General features: G+C 47.3%; 1 protein-coding gene across 4 annotated transcripts in view; it reads left to right on the forward strand.

Annotated features, from left to right (window-relative positions):
- Nucleotides 1-18272, forward strand: part of BSN (bassoon presynaptic cytomatrix protein) — a 196539-nt gene extending 178267 nt beyond the window's left edge. The window contains exons 6-13 of one of the 4 annotated variants that reach the window (XM_080996376.1): nt 4344-6495; nt 6871-7703; nt 8309-8405; nt 9137-9277; nt 10149-10203; nt 10612-10710; nt 12781-12845; nt 13318-18272. In XM_080996376.1, the coding sequence (XP_080852502.1) occupies nt 4344-6495; nt 6871-7703; nt 8309-8405; nt 9137-9277; nt 10149-10189 (3264 nt within the window). In that variant the 3' untranslated portion in view covers nt 10190-10203; nt 10612-10710; nt 12781-12845; nt 13318-18272. The remainder of the gene's footprint in view (nt 1-4343; nt 6496-6870; nt 7704-8308; nt 8406-9136; nt 9278-10148; nt 10204-10611; nt 10711-12780; nt 12846-13317) is intronic. The other 3 variants (XM_080996378.1, XM_080996375.1, XM_080996377.1) reach the window with 3 other exon arrangements.

Consider the following 18272-nt stretch of genomic DNA (forward strand, 5'->3'; position numbering starts at 1 on the left):
TGTAGGAATCCAAATGCTGCTTGTCGTGAGCCCTGTTGCTGCAAAATGGACTGTTGAGACATGTCCTCCCGATGCAGGAGTGCAAGGGAGAAGGCTAAATATGGCTGCATTATAAGTGCACTGTAAGTATCACAAGCTACCAATGCATTGAACAGGTGTGAGGCAGAGAGCAGTGGAACTATGTAAGCCTCTCTTCCTTTCTCACACTTTTTCCTTTCCTTCTCATTCTCTGTATCCCTTGTTTCCTCTCTGCTCCCTTTCTCTAAAAGTGCAATACTTCTAGATGGTTCAGGATATAAAGGAATCACAGGTTAATACCTGCCTTGAAAATCTCAAAACATAGCAAGGCCACATTAGCCTGATATATACTGAAACTTTATGAAGATCGAGTTATGTCTGGTGCCTGTACAAAGATTTTTGGGAGATCAACAGGTTGGTGATATCCCAGAAAAATGAAAGTGAGGATCTATCTACTCTTTTGTTGTTTAAAGTTAAGCCTGCTACATCAAAAGGCTTGCATCACATATCTTATCATTTATCTTTCTGTTTTTCCCCTGCAATGAAGGGTGACTGCTGAAAGCAATAGAGAAGCAAGAAAGTGTGCTTTTGCGAAACTGCACCATTCCTCCAGGGCACAAGTCACCAACCTTTTTGGACTAGTGGGCACATTATGAAATTTCAGAGAGTTCCAGGTCTCAAAATGACTGCCATGAAGGCAGGGGTGGCATAACACAAAATTAGATGCCCACCACTGACAACCTTATTCTTGCCATGGAAAGTCAGCTATGTTCTGCTGGTCCTGATTATGGAGATCCAACACTGATAGATGCTGTTGCTCTCTAATAACAACAGGGAGCATTCCCCAGGAAAAAGCAAAAATATACTAGGTAGCCACTCTCATTTTACAGAAATCACTTAGAAGGGACCTGCAAATGTTACCCCATAACTTTCTTTCTAAGAAGGCTAGAGACACTTGCCCAGGGACACCACTGGTGACCTAGGGCTAGCAGGCCCTGTGTGGGAAAGCAGCTCTCATGAGAAACAAAAACTGGCTGCTATGAAAATACTCATGAAATGATCTCTGACTGCCCAAAAGCTAATTGTTAATATTTCTGCTCATCAGAATGTCTTCATGTCAGACAGATGACATTTTGCCTGCAAGGCATCCTTGCCCTCTCTGCTTGGCCCAATGGAAACCTGCAGGCTGCATGGCCCTTAGAGACCAATCAGAGATACTGATGGAATAGCTGTTATCCCCTCCTCCAAGATCTACATGATAGCTGTCTCTTTCTAGGGCCCTACTGATCCTGTATATTCATTTCAAAATATGTTACTTGCATGACCTCAGATACTCTAACACTGCAAAACGTTGTTCTCTAGCATTGTTAGGGTCTCATATTTCCACTGGTTATGTAAGATCTGCCAAGGTGGCAAGACCTTTGGGGAGATTTCCTTCCACCTGGATTTTACATACTGTTTGGCTTGGGCTTCCACAAAAGCAAGACCAAAAAATAATAATAATCACAGGATCATCTGAACTTCAAAGACAGTGGATTTACACCTTCAGACTAAATAAGAGTGCTTTTCCCAGACAGACAAATTTTGCATTATTAGAAACTTGCTTTGCCTGCAAAAGCAGAAATCTTCCCAAGATAATCCAAGCAGAGATTTTTATTTTAACTTTTTTATTTTTTAAAAAAAATCTGTGAACCAGACTGAGTTGATTTTTGTTCTGGCTCATTAGAGAAAAATATTCAAGCTGATTCCTGCTTCTTTCAGAACTCATTTCCTCAATGTCAGTAGCTGTGGTGATTCATATAGTATAATATTGCCATTAACATCATTATTCAACTTAGCCTTTCCAATATTAAGAAGCAGTCCCCCACACACCTGCCCCAAATCATGAGAATTTGTATACAGTATATTTTAGTTGTACATTTTAGTTTTGAAGATAACCACCCAAAGGCTTCCTGAATTGAACATTCTCAGTGGGTGTTTTTTTGGGGGGAGGGGGTAAAAGAATGAGGCACCTCTACTCATATAATGATAAAAGTGTCGTGGGTGCCAGCACAAAATGGCTGCCATGTGCTGCAAATGAATAAAATAAAAACAAGTGCTGGTACTCTATATCCAGTGAGTACTTTAGCAGAAAGAGCCATGGACATGCTAATCTAGGGCGTTGCCAAATTTCAAAACCTCCATAGAAATACAATTTCGTTAACCTAATTTAATTTAATATAATGGAGAGGGTGAAGCATCATTAAGCAGAATCATTACCATATTGGCCCGAATATAAGCTGCACCCAAACAGTGGTGTCACAAGCTGGGGGCGGGGGGGGCGGTGCGCCCTGTGTCCCATGTCTGGGGGGGTGACAAGACACCCCCAGGTGTCTTGGCACCCCGTGGGGTGCTTGCCCTGCTGCCCCGGCCCGGGCCTGTCAGCACGAGCAGCCATCGCGCCGCCACAGGCAAATGTGGAGGATCCTCTGCTCATGGCTGCAGCTGCGGGCAGAGGATCCCACCACCGTCCATACATCTCTCTGGTGGCAGCGGCGGCAAACCGCTACATACAACGCATGCACTGTGTCACACGCATGCGCTGTGCATACCGACACCACACATGCTCTGTACATAGCGGTTTGCCACTGGCGCCGCTGGAGCGCCGTACGGACACGGTGAGATCCCTCCGCCGCCAGTAGGAGTCGCTCACAGCGAGCTGGGGGGCTCCCTCCCAGCCTCCCTCGCTCCCCGGCTCGCGATAAGTGGCTACTGCTTTGCTGCTTTACAGCGAGCCGGGGAGAGAGGGAAGGGGACGGATGGGAGCCGTGGCTCCTGAGAGGACAAGCTGCGCAGCTTTGCCAGCACCCTGGCAAAGCAGCATAGCTCCCCCCCTTCCCCCGATGGCTTGGGGTACCTGGGAGTCGCGGGGGTGGGGACGCAGAAGCATAGGGAGCGGGGGCAGACCACCCCAGGTTTCATCACTGAGGGGATGACATTTGGTGCCTGCCCGCGACTCCCAAGCCTACCACAGCTGTCAATGTGGGGGGGGGGTGACAAAAAAAATTCCAAACTGGGTACCACCTGGGCTTGCTACGCCTCTGTACCCGAATATAAGTCACTCCCTTAAAATTCCACAGGTACTCACACCCATTCCATTTTACCATATGTCTGTTTCAGCAACGATATCGTAAAAGCCAGCTTTTGTAAGGTTGTGAATTTAAGCCACACTTTAACTTTTCACGGTTGGAATTTAAAAGAAAATAAAACTGTGGCTTGTATTTGGGCCAATATGGTACATAGAATCATTGAGGATTCTGTGTCAGAGACGGGCAGGAGCATGACGGCTGGGGGAATGTGTGGGAAGAGGAGACAGGTGGTGGCACCTTTCCCCTTTATTTAAGAGAAATTCCCTTATTCCAAATAGGATTCCTCGCAAGAAAAGGGAAAAGTTGACAGCTATGGGTGGTGGTGGGGAGGACCCCTCAGAAGGGGCCAGTGATTTGTGAGGTTCTGAGGAGATCGAGGGGAGTCAGGAGGAAGAAACTGGGGAGTCAGAAACGGGGAAAGGAGGAAGGAAAAGCTGGAAGTGGTCTCGGAAGCTGACCTTTGAGATCCCTTCTCTCCCCACCTCCGCTGTATCTCTGCTCAAGGAGAGGCTTGAAGTGAGGGGAGCAACTGGTGCTTCCGCACACCACATCAGACAAGGGGCGGGAGCTAAGAAAGCAGGAAGGGGCGGGGCCACACTGTTGCTCCAACTCTCCAAGATAGAGCACCATTCTGCAGAGGTAGATTTCCTAGGCAGCTAGTTAGTAGGAAGGGGCGTGCATATCTCTTGCACCTTAGCAGCTGATGTAACCAAGTGCTTTGCTAATAAAGGACTATAATTCATGTCGCTTGTCCTCATTGGTCTGGCTGCATGTGGCATCCTTGTGACTCAAGTGCTTCTGAGTCCTGGTGAGTTTTAACAACCATTAATGTGCAAGGTTACACTTTGTCTCCATCACAAGATTAGAGCCAGTGTGATGTAGTATTTAAAAGTGTGGGACTAGGACCTGGGAGACCAGCGTTCAGTTATCCACTCGGCAAAGCTCACTTGGGCCAGTCACTCTCAGCCTCACCTACCTCAAAGAGGGATGGGGGGTTAAATGATGGAGGGAATCATCTATGCCACTTAGAGCTTGAAAAGGGTGCGGTAAAATATGAGATATATGTAATGGGCCTGTCTTAGAAGATAGGAACCCCACTGTTGAGTAATACACCCACCTGGTAACTAAAAATGGAAATGTGTTCTTTCACACACATGGTTACCTGCTATCTAAATTAAGCTTTCCATTACCTTCTAGATTTCAACCCTGCAGTCAAACACCCTCATTCGGAAAGTGAAACGGACACTGCCTAGCCCCCCACCAGAAGAAGCTCATCTCCCTCTGGCCAGCCAAGCTCACTCACAGATGTACATGCCGGGCCTCATGCAGAAGGGAGTGGCAGGGCCAGCCATTCAGGTGACGAAGGCCAGCCTCCTCAAAGACATTGACCGCGACTTGAAGCTAGTGGAGCACGAGTCCACAAAGCTGCGGAAGAAACAGGCTGAGCTTGATGAAGAAGAAAAGGAGATTGATGCCAAACTGAAGTACTTGGAACTGGGGATTACGCAGAGAAAAGAGTCTTTGCTGAAGGACCGGAACGTCCGTGACTATCCCTACCTGAGATGCTTGGGGGAAAACAGGGATTATATGTCTGACAGCGAGCTCAACAACCTACGACTCTCTGGCTATGAGAGTCTGACGAGGCCTAGTACTGCCCCTTCCAATCAGTACGCTGACTTTTCCAGTGCACAGTACACATCAGCCTCCTCTTACACCCCGTATCAGTACTCAGGACAAGCTGCCCCACCAGCCCCAGCCGCATTCCAGCAAGCAAGGTTTCAGCCTCCACACTACCCCTCAGCAAGCAATGTCCCTGCACAGAATGGATTCCAAGCAAGCCAGATGCCAGCCTACCCTTCCCAAACGACATACCAGAGTCACAGCTTTACTCCAAGCACCGGGTATCAGTCTGAACAGGTTCTGCAAAGTCACCAAGGCTTCCGGCCACCTTACCAAGCACAGACCACGTATCCCAGTCAGACACCTCTGCAGCCAGCACAGAGCGCTCTTTTCCAGACCCACGCGGACACACACACCACCTCCCAGAAACCGCGGCAGACATCGCTAGCTGACCTCGAGCAGAAGATGCCCACTAATTATGAAGTAATAGGCAACCCCACTGTGGTCATCTCAGCCGCAACTCCAGAAGTGACATACAGCACCACAACTGTGACCAGCAGCTACGACCAGTACAAGCCGCCAGAAGGAAGGCTGGTGGATAGGAGCGGTGTAGCTCAAAGTCCCTCGACCAGCTATTCCTCTGACTCCCTCTACACCAACCTGGAGCAGAACATTCCTCGGAACTATGTAATGATTGATGACATCAGTGAACTAACCAAAGAGAGCACCTCAGCAGAGGGCCAAAAAGGAGATTCGCAGTTGCAGAGCAGTAATGGGCGATATATGAAAGAAAAGAGTGACTTCACAGACACAGATGTCTCCAGCAGGCCTTGTTGCTACCCAAAGGGAGAAGAGTCAGAGGAGGACATGTATGATCACCACGGCCCTGACCATCGTGGGAGAGGCTACCATAGGGGCCCAGAGAGCAATGGGAGGATGTCGGGTAGCTCTGGCTCCTACTACTATGGGGACAGTGATTACAGGCACTCCACTCGCCCAGACAAGCCTGGGTCCACCATGGGAGTGCAGAAGCACTCTTCCAAAAACTTGGCCCCAGCTGTCATCTCTTCCAAACGCAGCAAGCATCGGAAACAAGGTATGGAACAGAAGATCTCAAAATTCTCCCCTATAGAAGAAGCGAGAGATGTGGAATCAGACCTGGCCTCTTACCCAGCAACCACGTCAGTCAGCAGCAGCAGTGTGGCATCCAGAGCAAAGAAGATGCAAGACGACATCACATACGGCCTCAAAAAGAATGTATATGAACAGCAGAAGTACTATGGTGGGTCTGCCAGGGATACGATGGAAGAAGATGACAGGGCATACAGTGGCGGGCGATCCAGATCGTCCGGCTATGTGTCGGAGAGAATGTCGAGCCGCGAGATCAGGAGCAGGTCCTACGAGAGAGAGAGCATGGAGAGGCCTCAGAGAGGCAGTTCCAAACCTTCTTCCCTTAGCATGAGTCAAAGTCGCGGGCGACCTCCTATTCGCACACAAACCTCAGAAGAAGAGAGCCCCATCAGTCCTTTGGGGAAGTCCATGGGCGTATCGCGGTCCTCGGGTGGGCCTCTCCCTCAGTCTGCTGGGGACAGCTGCTCTCAGTTCTGCTCCAGTCACTCATTGCCTGATGTACAAGAACATATCAAAGATGTGCCAAGAACCCACTCTTACAAGCATGAAGAAGGTTACATCATGGATGATTCACACTGTGTTGTTTCAGACAGTGAAGGTAATGGCTACCTGTGGTAACTTAACCCCAGAGCATGCCCAAGCGGGTCATATTTGCAAGGACAATACCACAGCCTCCGTTTCCTTGCCAGGTGCCTTTCTCCCGCATTTTGCTTTCTGTTTTGGTGGTTCTGTGTTAGCATGCTGCACTCTGCATGTCCTACTGGTGCTCTGCTCACTGCTTGTTCAGTGTGATACTGTGCTATGATTCCTGTTTATTTATAGATATCTATTTCCCAAGCGGCTACTGTGGCATATCCTGTGTGCATGCGATCGGTTCCTTGCTTTCTTTTAATCCATTGCATGGCTTCATCCTGGGGTACATTCCCAACTGTGGATGAGGGGATTGACTGTGATTTGTTTTTGGTTTCTGAAGCCTATCACTTGGGTCAGGAGGAGACAGACTGGTTTGATAAGCCGAGGGAACCTCGTTCGGAGAGGATGAGGCATTATGGTGGCCACTCCTCATCCTCCCAAAGGAGGGGTCCAGTTAAGCACACCTATCATGACTATGACGAGCCCCCGGATGAAGACATGTGGCATCACGATGACTACTCTCACCCGCGACACTCCTCTTCCAAAGAACACAGGCACCATGGAGACTACGGGAGGCATTCGTCCTCCTCCCGGCACTCCACCGATGACCTGCCAAAGAGGTCATCCAGGCAACATCCAAGAGATGCTGGCCGCCACGAGTCACGCGGACATGGGCAGCCCTCTTCCCAGAAGAAGGCTCAGCAGGCCGATATAAGAGCGCAGCCAGGTTATCCTTCCAGCTCCTCAGAGTACTCCCAGCAGTCTCGGCAGCCATCGGGCTACCATCATACCTCAGAGTCCCAAAAATCGCAGAGGCAGGTGCAACATGGGCCGCCATCTCAGCAGCCAAAATCGGAGCCTCTTTCGCACCAACAGCAGCAGCAAGTGAGGCAGCAGCAAGTTGGGCAGCAGCAGCAGCAGCCGTCATCCAGGCAGCAGCAGCCGTCGAGCAGACAGCAGCAGCAGCAGCAGCAGCAAGCAGCTCCCTCGCAACAACCTTCTCAGCAACAGCAACAGCAAGCTAGGGTGCAGCAGCAGCAGCAGCCACCGCCAGCAGGAACCCAAGCCCAGCCCTCCTCACGGCCAGCCCAACAACAACCTGGCCAAGCCCAGCCAGCAGGCAAACCCCAATCTGCCCTCCAAGCACAACCTGGCACTCACCCAGCGGGACCAGTAAGTACCTACGTGCCTTTGCTCGGGGTCAGTTATACAGTAGGTCCCTCAGAGCTGACCACAACTTGTTTTGCCCCATGTCGGGTGAGAGGGCTGGGCTAAGCGATGGCCTGTTCTGTAGTACAGGAGTCGCGCTGGGATTGCCTCACCTTAGAATGTCAAAGCAAGGAAATGTGCATTTGTGGACTGACTAGGTCGCTATGGAGAATGGAGTCTTCTCAGCAGAGTAGTGTTTCATGGAACTAACAATAGGCTGCAGTAAGTTACAGAGGGGGCAGTTCGGACACAGACAAAGAAGAGGGGAGGGGAGAGGAAAGGAAAGGAAAGGAATGCACTTAAGGAAATGGCCTTTGTATAGGAGCTTTATATGTAGCTTTCTTGATGGAGATCACAGGCAGTACCTCAGGAATCCTAGAGGGTGGGGAGTATCTGGTGGAGAATAGGGTGGGTGGATAAGGATTGCTGTGAGACAGCCAGGATGACCTGGCAATTAAACTCTAGGAAGAAGGCTAAAAGAAAGACCCCAGGAGATGGGCTTCATTTTACCATTATTCATTCTCATTTGCATTAAATAAATACATAAATCACTGTTTGCTATATTACAGTCTAAAGCAGAACAGATGGATGCATCCAAACCTACCACAAAAGTGCCACAGGTGGGGAAAGCACCCCAAACACAGCCACTGGGAGCAGCAGCAGGAGGTCAGTAGCTCCTTTCCAGCACCTGCAATTGTATGTGTTTTCCTTAAAAAGGGAGGCAGCACCAGTAGTTCAGTAGGCTCAGATCTCTCTGAGGGACGATTAGATTGAAGTCAAAGGGAGTTCCAAGACCATCTACTATGGATGGGGGGGATGTCCTACCTGAGATTAAGAAGGCAAATGCTTTAGGTCATTTAGCCATGGTTGGCCCCAGAGTGTAGGCCAGTCAGCGTAGAATTAATTCACTTGAAACTAGTATTCTGTATGTCATAGAAAAGATAAACATAAGTAGAATGCCCAAAAGCAGCCTCCAGCTTCATTCCACATAGGGTACAATAGGTTCGCTTTGCATAGCTGTCAAAAATAAAAGGCTTCCCACTCCTGTCTCATTAACCAGTTGGGGAAATGACTGTAAGTTAAGTTCTCTCATCATTCAGCTCCAATTTAAAATACTTTTTTCACCAAGAAGTTTTAGTCGTTTCTTGTGCCTGTCATACTGATATCTCACCAACACATTGTGCAGCTTGGTTAACACACTTAGAAATAGTGTGGCCATCATTTTCTGGTGAAGGCGGTTAGACAGAGATTGGTTATGGCCTATGAATGTGGGGCGGGGGGTATATGCAAATTGCCAGTTGGACCTACCCTTGGTGATATGGGAAGATATATATTTAAATAAATGCATATATGCAGCTAAATAAATCCATACAAATCAATTTCTTTCTCTCCAACAGGCATTAAGATAGGTTCCAAACCAGCAGGTGCTCCCACTTCTGCAGGGGCAGCGACTGGACTGCCAGGAGCTGAAGGAGAGAGCGTCTTCTCCAAAATCCTGCCAGGAGGGGCAGCAGAACAAGCAGGCAAATTGACAGAAGGTGAGAGGTTTCAGAGGCATCTTTCTTGGGTGCCCCATGTCAAAGCATGCGGGATTTGCTCCTGGAGACAGCTCACCTGTCTTCATGCTTGCACACGTGGATTTGTTCAACACTTCTTTCAGGACAAATGGCAGAACTGCAGGGCAACTGCTAATTTAGACCACTGGTCCGTCTAGCTCAGTGTTATCTACACTGACTGGTAGTGGCTCTCTAGGATTTCAGGCAGGAGTCTCCCTCAGGCCTCTCCGGAGCAGGCAGAAATCTGAACCTGGGACCTTCTGCACTCACAGCAGATGCTCCGCTGCTGAGCCACAGCCCTTGTTCTAATTTACACCTATGTGAGAATACAAGAAATAAGAAGCCAGCAAGAAAAGTAAAAGCTGTGAAGACAAAATCAAAACAAAGAAAATGGGGATTGGGTGGTAGAACACTGAAGGAAAAAGCCACATTAGCATAGCAGACCATCAACACGGCAGGCCATAAGTGCTCACTTGATGATGAGGATCACTAAGGGCTAAAGTAGAATTGCCTTATCCCAGTGGCCAGCAGCAGCTTTCCATCAGCTCAGGCCAACCCTTCTGTTGGGAGATCCTTTTTTACTTGAAATGCCAGGAAGTGAATTTCCTTCTATATGCAAAGCATGTAGCCATAGTCCCTTCCTGTGTCACAAACAGAGATGTGGGGACAGAGGGTGATAACAGGGCTGGCAATGTGAAGGCTGATAATATGGAGGAGGGGCTCTTGTGAAATAGAAGAAGGGCCCTAAAAACTGAAGATCCAGTGGGAAAGAGGTGAGTGGGGAAAAGATGCAGCCAGTCTTCGGTACCACATATGCTGATGGCATTTATTTCTCTTATCTTTACTCCCATAGCTGTGTCAGCTTTTGGCAAGAAATTCACATCATTTTGGTGAGAGAACATCGCTGGGTGAGTCGCTTTTTGTTGTGGTAATAATAATTTATTTCTTGTACCCCACACATCTGACTGGGCAGTTCCAGCCAGTCTGGGTGGCTTCCAACAAAGTATATATACACAATCCCCAATGACATTACAGCTGCCAAGCAAAACCCCTGATACATTTCATCTTCTCTGGCCATTGCCATTGAAAGAGGTCCTGGCGTAATTTCCTGTTTCATAGCTTGGTTCAACTTCTGTTCCTCAACAGGCGCCTTTCATTGCTGCAGCACCCTAACATCAGAGCTAACCTAGTGTTCTGTTAATCCAAGCGCCCCCTTCAGTTACTCTGACATTTTTCTTTTTTTTCTGCACATGTATATTTTTCTTTCCTAATAGCCATATCTTTTTCTTATGTGTGTCTCTCTATCACCCTGGCAGGAGTTTGGGAGAATAAATGGAGATCTCATCATTGCACTGGAAAAACCTATGAAGAATCCATTGGAATTCAGTCTGCCGCACTAGACTCTGGGTATAACAGTGAGTGTCACCTCATTGCCTCCATTCCTACATTCTTCTGAGGATGTGGATGAGATCAGATACTTGGCTTTCATCAAGGCTCAGTGATGGCCCCCAAGAGACAAAGCCCATAGGAGATATTTCTTTTACCTAGTCATATGAGATCCTGCTTAGCTTATGGCAATTTGCCTGACAGTTTAGGTAAGCCGTGCCACTTCCAGTCAAGAGTATATCCTGTTGCTGCTAAATGTTTGTTTAATGTCCACAGCATGCTACACACTGTACAGACTTAGAGAAAAGAGACAGTCCCCATTCAGACTTCTTACAGTCTGTATTAGGTGGATATAGCTAGTGGGGGCAGGGGAAGGCAGGGACTGACACGGAGGAGGAAATGAAGGTGCAGGTTGGTGTGGCTAGGATGGTTTCAAAGAATCATAGAGTTGGAGGGGATCCTGAGGATCATCTAGTCTAACACCCTGCAATGCAGGAATATGCAGCTGGCCCTTACCAGCATTGGCGTTATCAGCACCACACTCTTAACCAGGCTTCCTCAACCTTGGCCCTCCAGATGTTTTTTGGCCTACAACTCCCATGATCCCTAGCTAGCAGGACCAGTGGTCAGGGATGATGGGAATTGTAGTCTCAAAACATATGGAGGTCCGAGGTTGAGGAAACCTGCTGTTAACCATCTGAGTTTGGGAAAGGCCTTGTTAAAGGAATCTCCTTCCTTAGAGGTTTTTAAGCAGAGGTTGGATGGCCATCGGTCATGATGCTTTAGCTGACATTCCTGCATTGGACTAGATGACGCTCGGGGCCCCGTCCAACTCTACACTACGATTCTAAAGAAGAAGGGCTTAAAGGAGGCTGAGGCACTAAATACTCTTATATACAGCAGGAAGATGTTCTAGACACAGAGGACAGCATGTCTGGGGACAGCCGTGGCGGGGAAAAAGAGATGATAAAGCATGAGGGAGCAAAACAGCAGGTCGCCTGCTACAGCAGAGTTGCAACGCTAAGTTCCTTGCAGCAGTGCCTCTGCTGCTTAACCAGGAGCGAGAGGGACTAGGCAAGAGGGAGGCCAGGATGGTGTGGGCTCAACAGTGGGGCTATTCCTTTGCTCCTGCCATGGTAACCATGCCACACCAGCCTCCCTGCCATCTCCTCCTTCCCCTTCTTCCTCCTCATATTAAGCAGCAGTGAAACACCTGCCAGGATGTCGCAGCTGCACCCCACTGGGTGAACTCTGATACTGTGATAGAGGAAGCAAGAAAATTAAGGTGTGGGATAGCACGTAGTTGGCACAATGTCATATAACCTCCCTGCAAACAAATCAGTATGGATGCTCCATAAATAACTGGTGTTGTCCCCGCAAATGCTGTGCAAACAAATCAGGATGAATGGCCAATAAATAGATTGTTTGGAACCAAGTGTAGAAATGTGTCCCATTTGTTTGGTGCTTAACTCTGTTGTCTGTTATGGTAAGGCATCAAAATTTCTTTGCTGTGGCATAAAATTTATTCTATCAGCCACAGCCTTAAAGACTTAAGCCCCCAGACCAGCAATCCAGATGTAAAATGGATAACGGGGGGCATAAGAAGAAGGCATGAGTGAGGATATTTGCTCTTTGCTGCTTATTTTGACTAAGAAATACCGCTTCGCTCAGCACAATATTGCAGTGACTGTTTTGGGGAAAGCAGCTGTTATTAGCAGTCCTCTCACTGCAGGCAGCAGACAACAATCCTTTCTTTTTGCTCTATCAATAGAACACAGCAGCTCATCTGGAAGCGGGAGGGGAAAGAACCTGTTTTGTGCATTGCTGTGCTAAGTTCCAGGAAAGCCAGTGTGCCATATGCAGAACACTCTTACCTTGGGAAGAGTTGAAATGAGGGGAAGAGGCAGAGAGACCCGTGGCAGCTCCAGAATGTGGGTAGCAGCACAAGCCTGCATAGGCCCCAGGGCCACAGCCCTGAGCCACAAGCAGAGAGAGAATATTTTTGTCTGGTTGATTCCATCCCCTGGGTGTGCTCAGAGCTTTGCCACTTACAGCACTATCTCCTTTCATGGCCCTGTCTGTGTTTTTGTCCATTTTAGAGAGCTCACTGAAAGGACTGCATGCTTTTTGATTTGAGGGGGAAATTGAACTTATCCCAGCTGAGGTAAGTGGGTAGCTTCTTACACTTGCTGCCTCAGTCTGTACATTACAGTGTGAGCCAGGTCTGCCCCCGGGTTTGAGTGGAGAGGTGAAAGTAAACAACAAATCTCTTTGGGGAAAGTGCTGGCTCTTTCAATCCTCAGTTTTAGACAACCCCAGTATGAAACAGTTGCATCTCAGTAAGCGTGGGCAGCTGATGTCATTATGTAAACTGTTCAGGCTCTTTGATTGGTGGTCTTTTCTGGCTAGTTCTTTGGGTTGCTTTTGTGCTTTGGTTTTGAGAAATGAGAGAGGCACACTGCAGCCATAAACAGTACAGTACAGTACAGCAGAACTTTCTCAGGTGGTGCTGTGAGTGAATATCCAGAGAGGATCAGGAAAATTTGTGCCAAACCATGGCATGGCAAGAAATTGTGTTTCTGTGAATGACCTCTTGTAAATATAATATTTCTGATTCTCTCTTTTGTCTCATCAAGCTTTTGAAACCATGGAAAACCACTAGGCTGCAAGATGGAAGGCGGAAGAGATCTTTATGGAGACATTTGCCAGTGGATCCCATAAGAAGCTCCTTGAGGACATCTGAGCCAACTGTCGCAAAAGGCTTTCAGAAGCCGCCTGCTGTCAACTCCACGGTGTTCGTTGCATGAGCCCCAAGGGGTGAAGGCAGACGCTTAGTCTGAGAAGATGTACATAAAAGACGTTTACAGAACATGGCCCGGTCCCAGCTTGTCACACAGACTGGCCACTTCCCTGATCCTGGAGGGGATGTCTGGGGCTCCAGAGACTACTCACTGCGGTGGTTCCATTTGTGCCTAAGGTCTAATGTTGGGAGCCATGGCCCTTTCTTGAGATTATACGCAGAGTTTTCTCTCTTACTGAATTTTAACTCTAGAATCTTCATAGGTTTTTCCCACTCTCCAAGATGTGCTTGAGTCGAGGGCTGGGAGCTGGAGGCTCTGCTCTTCACATTCCAGTTTGCCCTGTCGGTCGCTCCGCCTGCACAGTGTTTGTTCCCTCTCATCCTCCCTGCAATGGAAAGCATGGGATGAAGAGAACTTCGACTAGGACCTAACACTGTTTCACCACTGAGATAAGAGGCCATAGGACTCTGAAAGGCAGTGCAAACTGGCTGACTATTGACTGAAGCAAATGCTGGCCAGGCATGTCTATCAGCCACCCCAAAGCCATCCTGAAGCCATTCTAAAGCATTCAAATGGCAGTGCTTTCCGTTGTTAGTGTTGTGCATTGTTTTATGTATGCCTGGGGATTATTTTTATTTCAAAAACAGCCTTAATCATTCCACTTTTATTTATGCGTATACCTCATCAGCACCCAGCAACTGGGGGTTTGGATTTATTTTAAATTTTCTTTTTTTGTGAGGTTCTTTTTTGTTCTCAGTTTTTGTTTTTTACTTTGTATCGAACATACTGTTTTTCCTCTTTGCTTTGTCCTGCGTTAGCACATGGACTGTTGTCGGTAGAAGCAATAGAGTGCAGAAGGCTACAAAAAAGAGCACAATCCAGTGTGATGAGATCAGGAGAGCTTGCCTCTGCCATCCTCCTTCCTACTACTACTGTGCAATTCAAGTCCTTCTTAAGCCATTACCAGTGGGCATGCTCAGAACGATGGAGGAGCTCCCTGGGGGCAGGATGTTGCTGAACCTGCTGGCGAGGAGCTCCTGGCACTGTTACCCGCGAGAGCCGAAAGAAAACCCTGTGAAACGGCTCCTCTTTTCCTTTGCTGTAAAGAATCCAGCAAGTGTATGGATGCTCTGGCTCCCATTTGTCTGCGCTGTCTGTTTCCTGCCCGTCTCTCGTCCACACTGAGCATGCTCAAGAGCAACAATTCATTGGTGTGACTCATAGGAGCTTCCATTCACCGTGGGTAACAGCAAAATGATTCTCATGTCTAATGTTCTATGCAATGAAATAACAAAACAAAAAAAGTTTAAAAAAACAACTGTTAATATTTAATAAGTTCAATGTTATGTATAAGGATTTAATTGCAAATGTGCTATTGAGAAACTGGATAGGTATCTTTATATCGAACACCTGTGCGTATGAAGTTTTCAATTAGTGGCATGCTTGACCCATCCGAGGGACACTTTTGCCAAAGGGTAGCCATAGAGCCGGTGACTGTCTCTGTCTGTTGTAGAGCATGGCTTGCTACTTCTCTGCACGGTTTCATCTATTTAGAATGCTTGCCGTTCTTTGCTTGAGGTTTTTTTTTTTTCTCTCTCTCTCTCTCTCCAGTTGGTTCATCATCACTTCTGAATGCCATTAGCAGATTTATGCACTTGTTATTGAAGGCCTGTCAGTGACACCATGAAGCATAATTATCCTGCAGAATGTAACACCAGATGTGTCCTGTGGAACTTCATTAACTATTGGTCCTTTGCCACATCCTTCCCTGGAGTAGCCATTAGTGTCCAGTTCAAGGGTCTTCCTGGGCTTTCTTGAGACTTGAAGCACATTCCTCCTGACCAAAAAAATATTAAGCCCAAATTCTATCTTGGTTCGAGAGCACCACAGGCTGGGGGAGGTGTTCCAAGACTCAGTTACCCCAATAAATTCTGCATGGACAATTTGAGCAGTGTGGCATCAGTTAGTGCAAAGAAAGCACCTTATTCCCCTCCCCTAAGTTCATAACCTGGGAAACAGCAGTGATGTCTCCTGTTCCCACAAGCACAATGTTAATGAATAAAGACCTACTAAATGGCAGCTCCTGACAATGGGAGGCTGACAGCCACTGAGCGGTGCAGTTTAAGCTGAAGTAGGTTCCAGAACAGAGACCGTTTCAACTCACTTCCGCCATACCAAGCACCCTTGGTGCAATGATGGTGCAGGGCCTTTTCCTCATGGTAAGACTCAAAGACAGAGCTCTGCAAAAATGGGAACAAAACTGTATGAGCTTTTTCTGACAGAGAAGGGGAAAGGTTAAGAGGCAACTACCTCTGTTACACGAGAGGTTCTTGCAAACACAGAAGTTTGTGACATTTTTAAGAGAACCTGACAGATCAGTGAGTCTAAGGGCCACGTCACCCATTTTGCAGAGGCAAACCTGGGTACCAACTGGATACTCAAGGAGCAGCAGCTCACCAGGACTCCTTGACTCGTATTCCTGGTTTATTTGATACTTAAAACACACTTGCAAATGTGTTTCACGCTTTCACACTTTTCTATTTTATGTGAGCGCTTAAAAAAGGAGCATGCTGAAAAAGGAATGTATGCTGTGGCCCTTAGGCAGCTGGGGGTTGGAATCACATGAGCTCTCTACAGTAATTAATCCAGGTCTGCATTATTTTGATATAAGCCTTAATGTTACAAGAGACTCATGTGAACAGCTAGCATATAATATGGTTCATCTTCTAACTAAAAAGAAAAGAGGACTGTGGCACTATAAGCAAAACTGTAAAGGCAGACATGTTTGCATGGTTCCCATGGAGTGCACTTGGAGAAGACTCACACTTTGCAACATCTTTGGCCAGCAGTGGCCTCTCCTTGTCATCTTAGAGAGCACATTCACACAGCAATTGCCTGTGCTCCTAGTTTGTCACTATGGTGCCCAACTAGAGATCTGGCCAAAAGCCTTAGAAAAGGCAGGTCCCTTTTTGCCTGAGACACCTATGCAATGAGAACCAGTGTCTGCCTGAGGGAGATACAGTCATCCCCACCAGCTGTGTGGATGGATGAAGGGGACCAGGGTCAAAGTCTACAGGGTAGAAGCTACACGGGCAGTGCAACTGCACCTGATACCCAAATGGGTATCAGACATGATGTTGAGTTGCAAGTCTAAAAATATTAGTAGGAAGGTCTGTTGATGGTAGTTCAGATGTTTGCTAAGAACCCAGCTTCTCAGTCAATATGCAGATATACTGCCTACACAACCTTTGGCACTATCTTCCCCTCCTGCTCTGGTACCATTGAGTGACCTCTAAGCCTTATGTTATTCCTTCCCATGGATTACAAGGTGGGGAAAGTTATCATATGTATGTAGACTAGAGGCTGTCTTCTAAAGTAGCCAAGCCAGGGTATTTTACCAGCGTGGAATGCTTTGTAGAACAAAGGCCAATCATTTGATACAGCAGTTGGCTTAGGACATGGAAATTCATGTAGGAGATAAAGGCAGAGGCCATGCTTTCAAGCTGGCTGCCTCTTGAATTCCTTGCACTGTTGAATTGGTTACTCTACTAATAAAAGCATAAGCAGGTACTTGGGCCCTACCTCACTGTGCTGTCTCATTGGAGGAGACCAGAAAATGTCACCTTAGCTTCAGAGAATGCTAGTTGAGTTTTCCATGCGCAAGGAAACTGCACACTCACCTTGTTGGCAATCACCCATTGTAAAGACCCAGTTTTGGCAGCAGTCTACGTACCTGTTTGGTTCATCTTGGAGTTGTGGCCACCATAGCAGTTATGGAGTTCATGGATCTTTCTGATGATAGACAGACTGGAAATAATTCCAAGTAGAAGGGGTGGCAGCTACTCATAGTGGACCTACATACAGGATGGAAGGCTTGGTTGGTAAGCATATGTTCTTGGCAGCTGCTTCAGCTTGGATGGCAAGCTGGGGTAGAGACTCCCAAAATGGAGATTTGCTTCCAACTTGAGTCGAACAAGGCATTTGGTAGCAACAACTGCACGTTTCTCCACCCAGCTCCTTCCCTGCCACTCAGGCCTCCCCTGTTCCCCTGCCCCCCCCCCCAAATATACAAAGAATTACCCACAATGACAAGTGCAAAATCTGAGGATGCTTCTTCAGGGCTCTAGGTTGAATTTGTGTCCCCTACAGGTTTTCTCAACAGTGGCTGCTACAACCTCCCTCCCTCCCTTCCATTGTAAATATTTGTACAGTGTGTAAAATAATAAAACTAAATTAAAAATCTCATGTGGTATGAAGAAAAAAAAAGAAAAACAACAACTCACAGGCCCCTTTTCGGGGGCTCCATCTCACCAACCAGCACACCTGCCAACTCTTGCTTTTGTGTACAAAAGATCAACAAACAAAGCCTGGTGTTTGTGACTGGCTCCTTTGGACTGTTCCTCTTCTTGCAAAGCATAGCAGAGTCTTGTAGAGTTGTTGTGGCTGTCACATGACATGTACCTTTCATGCCCTCGTCCTGCCTCCCATGTATCTTGAGTTGTTCCCTTATTCTTTTTTATTTTTATTATCTTGGAGGCAGGAGGGGTTCTGTATAAAAATTAATTTTAAAAAATACCAACCACCACCCATCAAACAAAAGAAGAAGTTTACAGTTGTAAGTGCAATGACCTAAATCCTTTATCTGAACATTGTAAATGATGTGTGTGTCCTGCTGTGCTCTGTGAGAACTTGTAGTATTTCAGTGTACCACCTCATGTATTGTGATTCCGTATGGGAAGTTGCCCTACAAGGTATTTCTGTGGAAAACAGAATAAAAGGACTTAATATGA

This window comes from Podarcis pityusensis (assembly GCF_964106645.2).
Source record: "Podarcis pityusensis genome assembly, chromosome: 2".
NCBI classification, from domain to species: Eukaryota; Metazoa; Chordata; class Lepidosauria; order Squamata; family Lacertidae; genus Podarcis; species Podarcis pityusensis.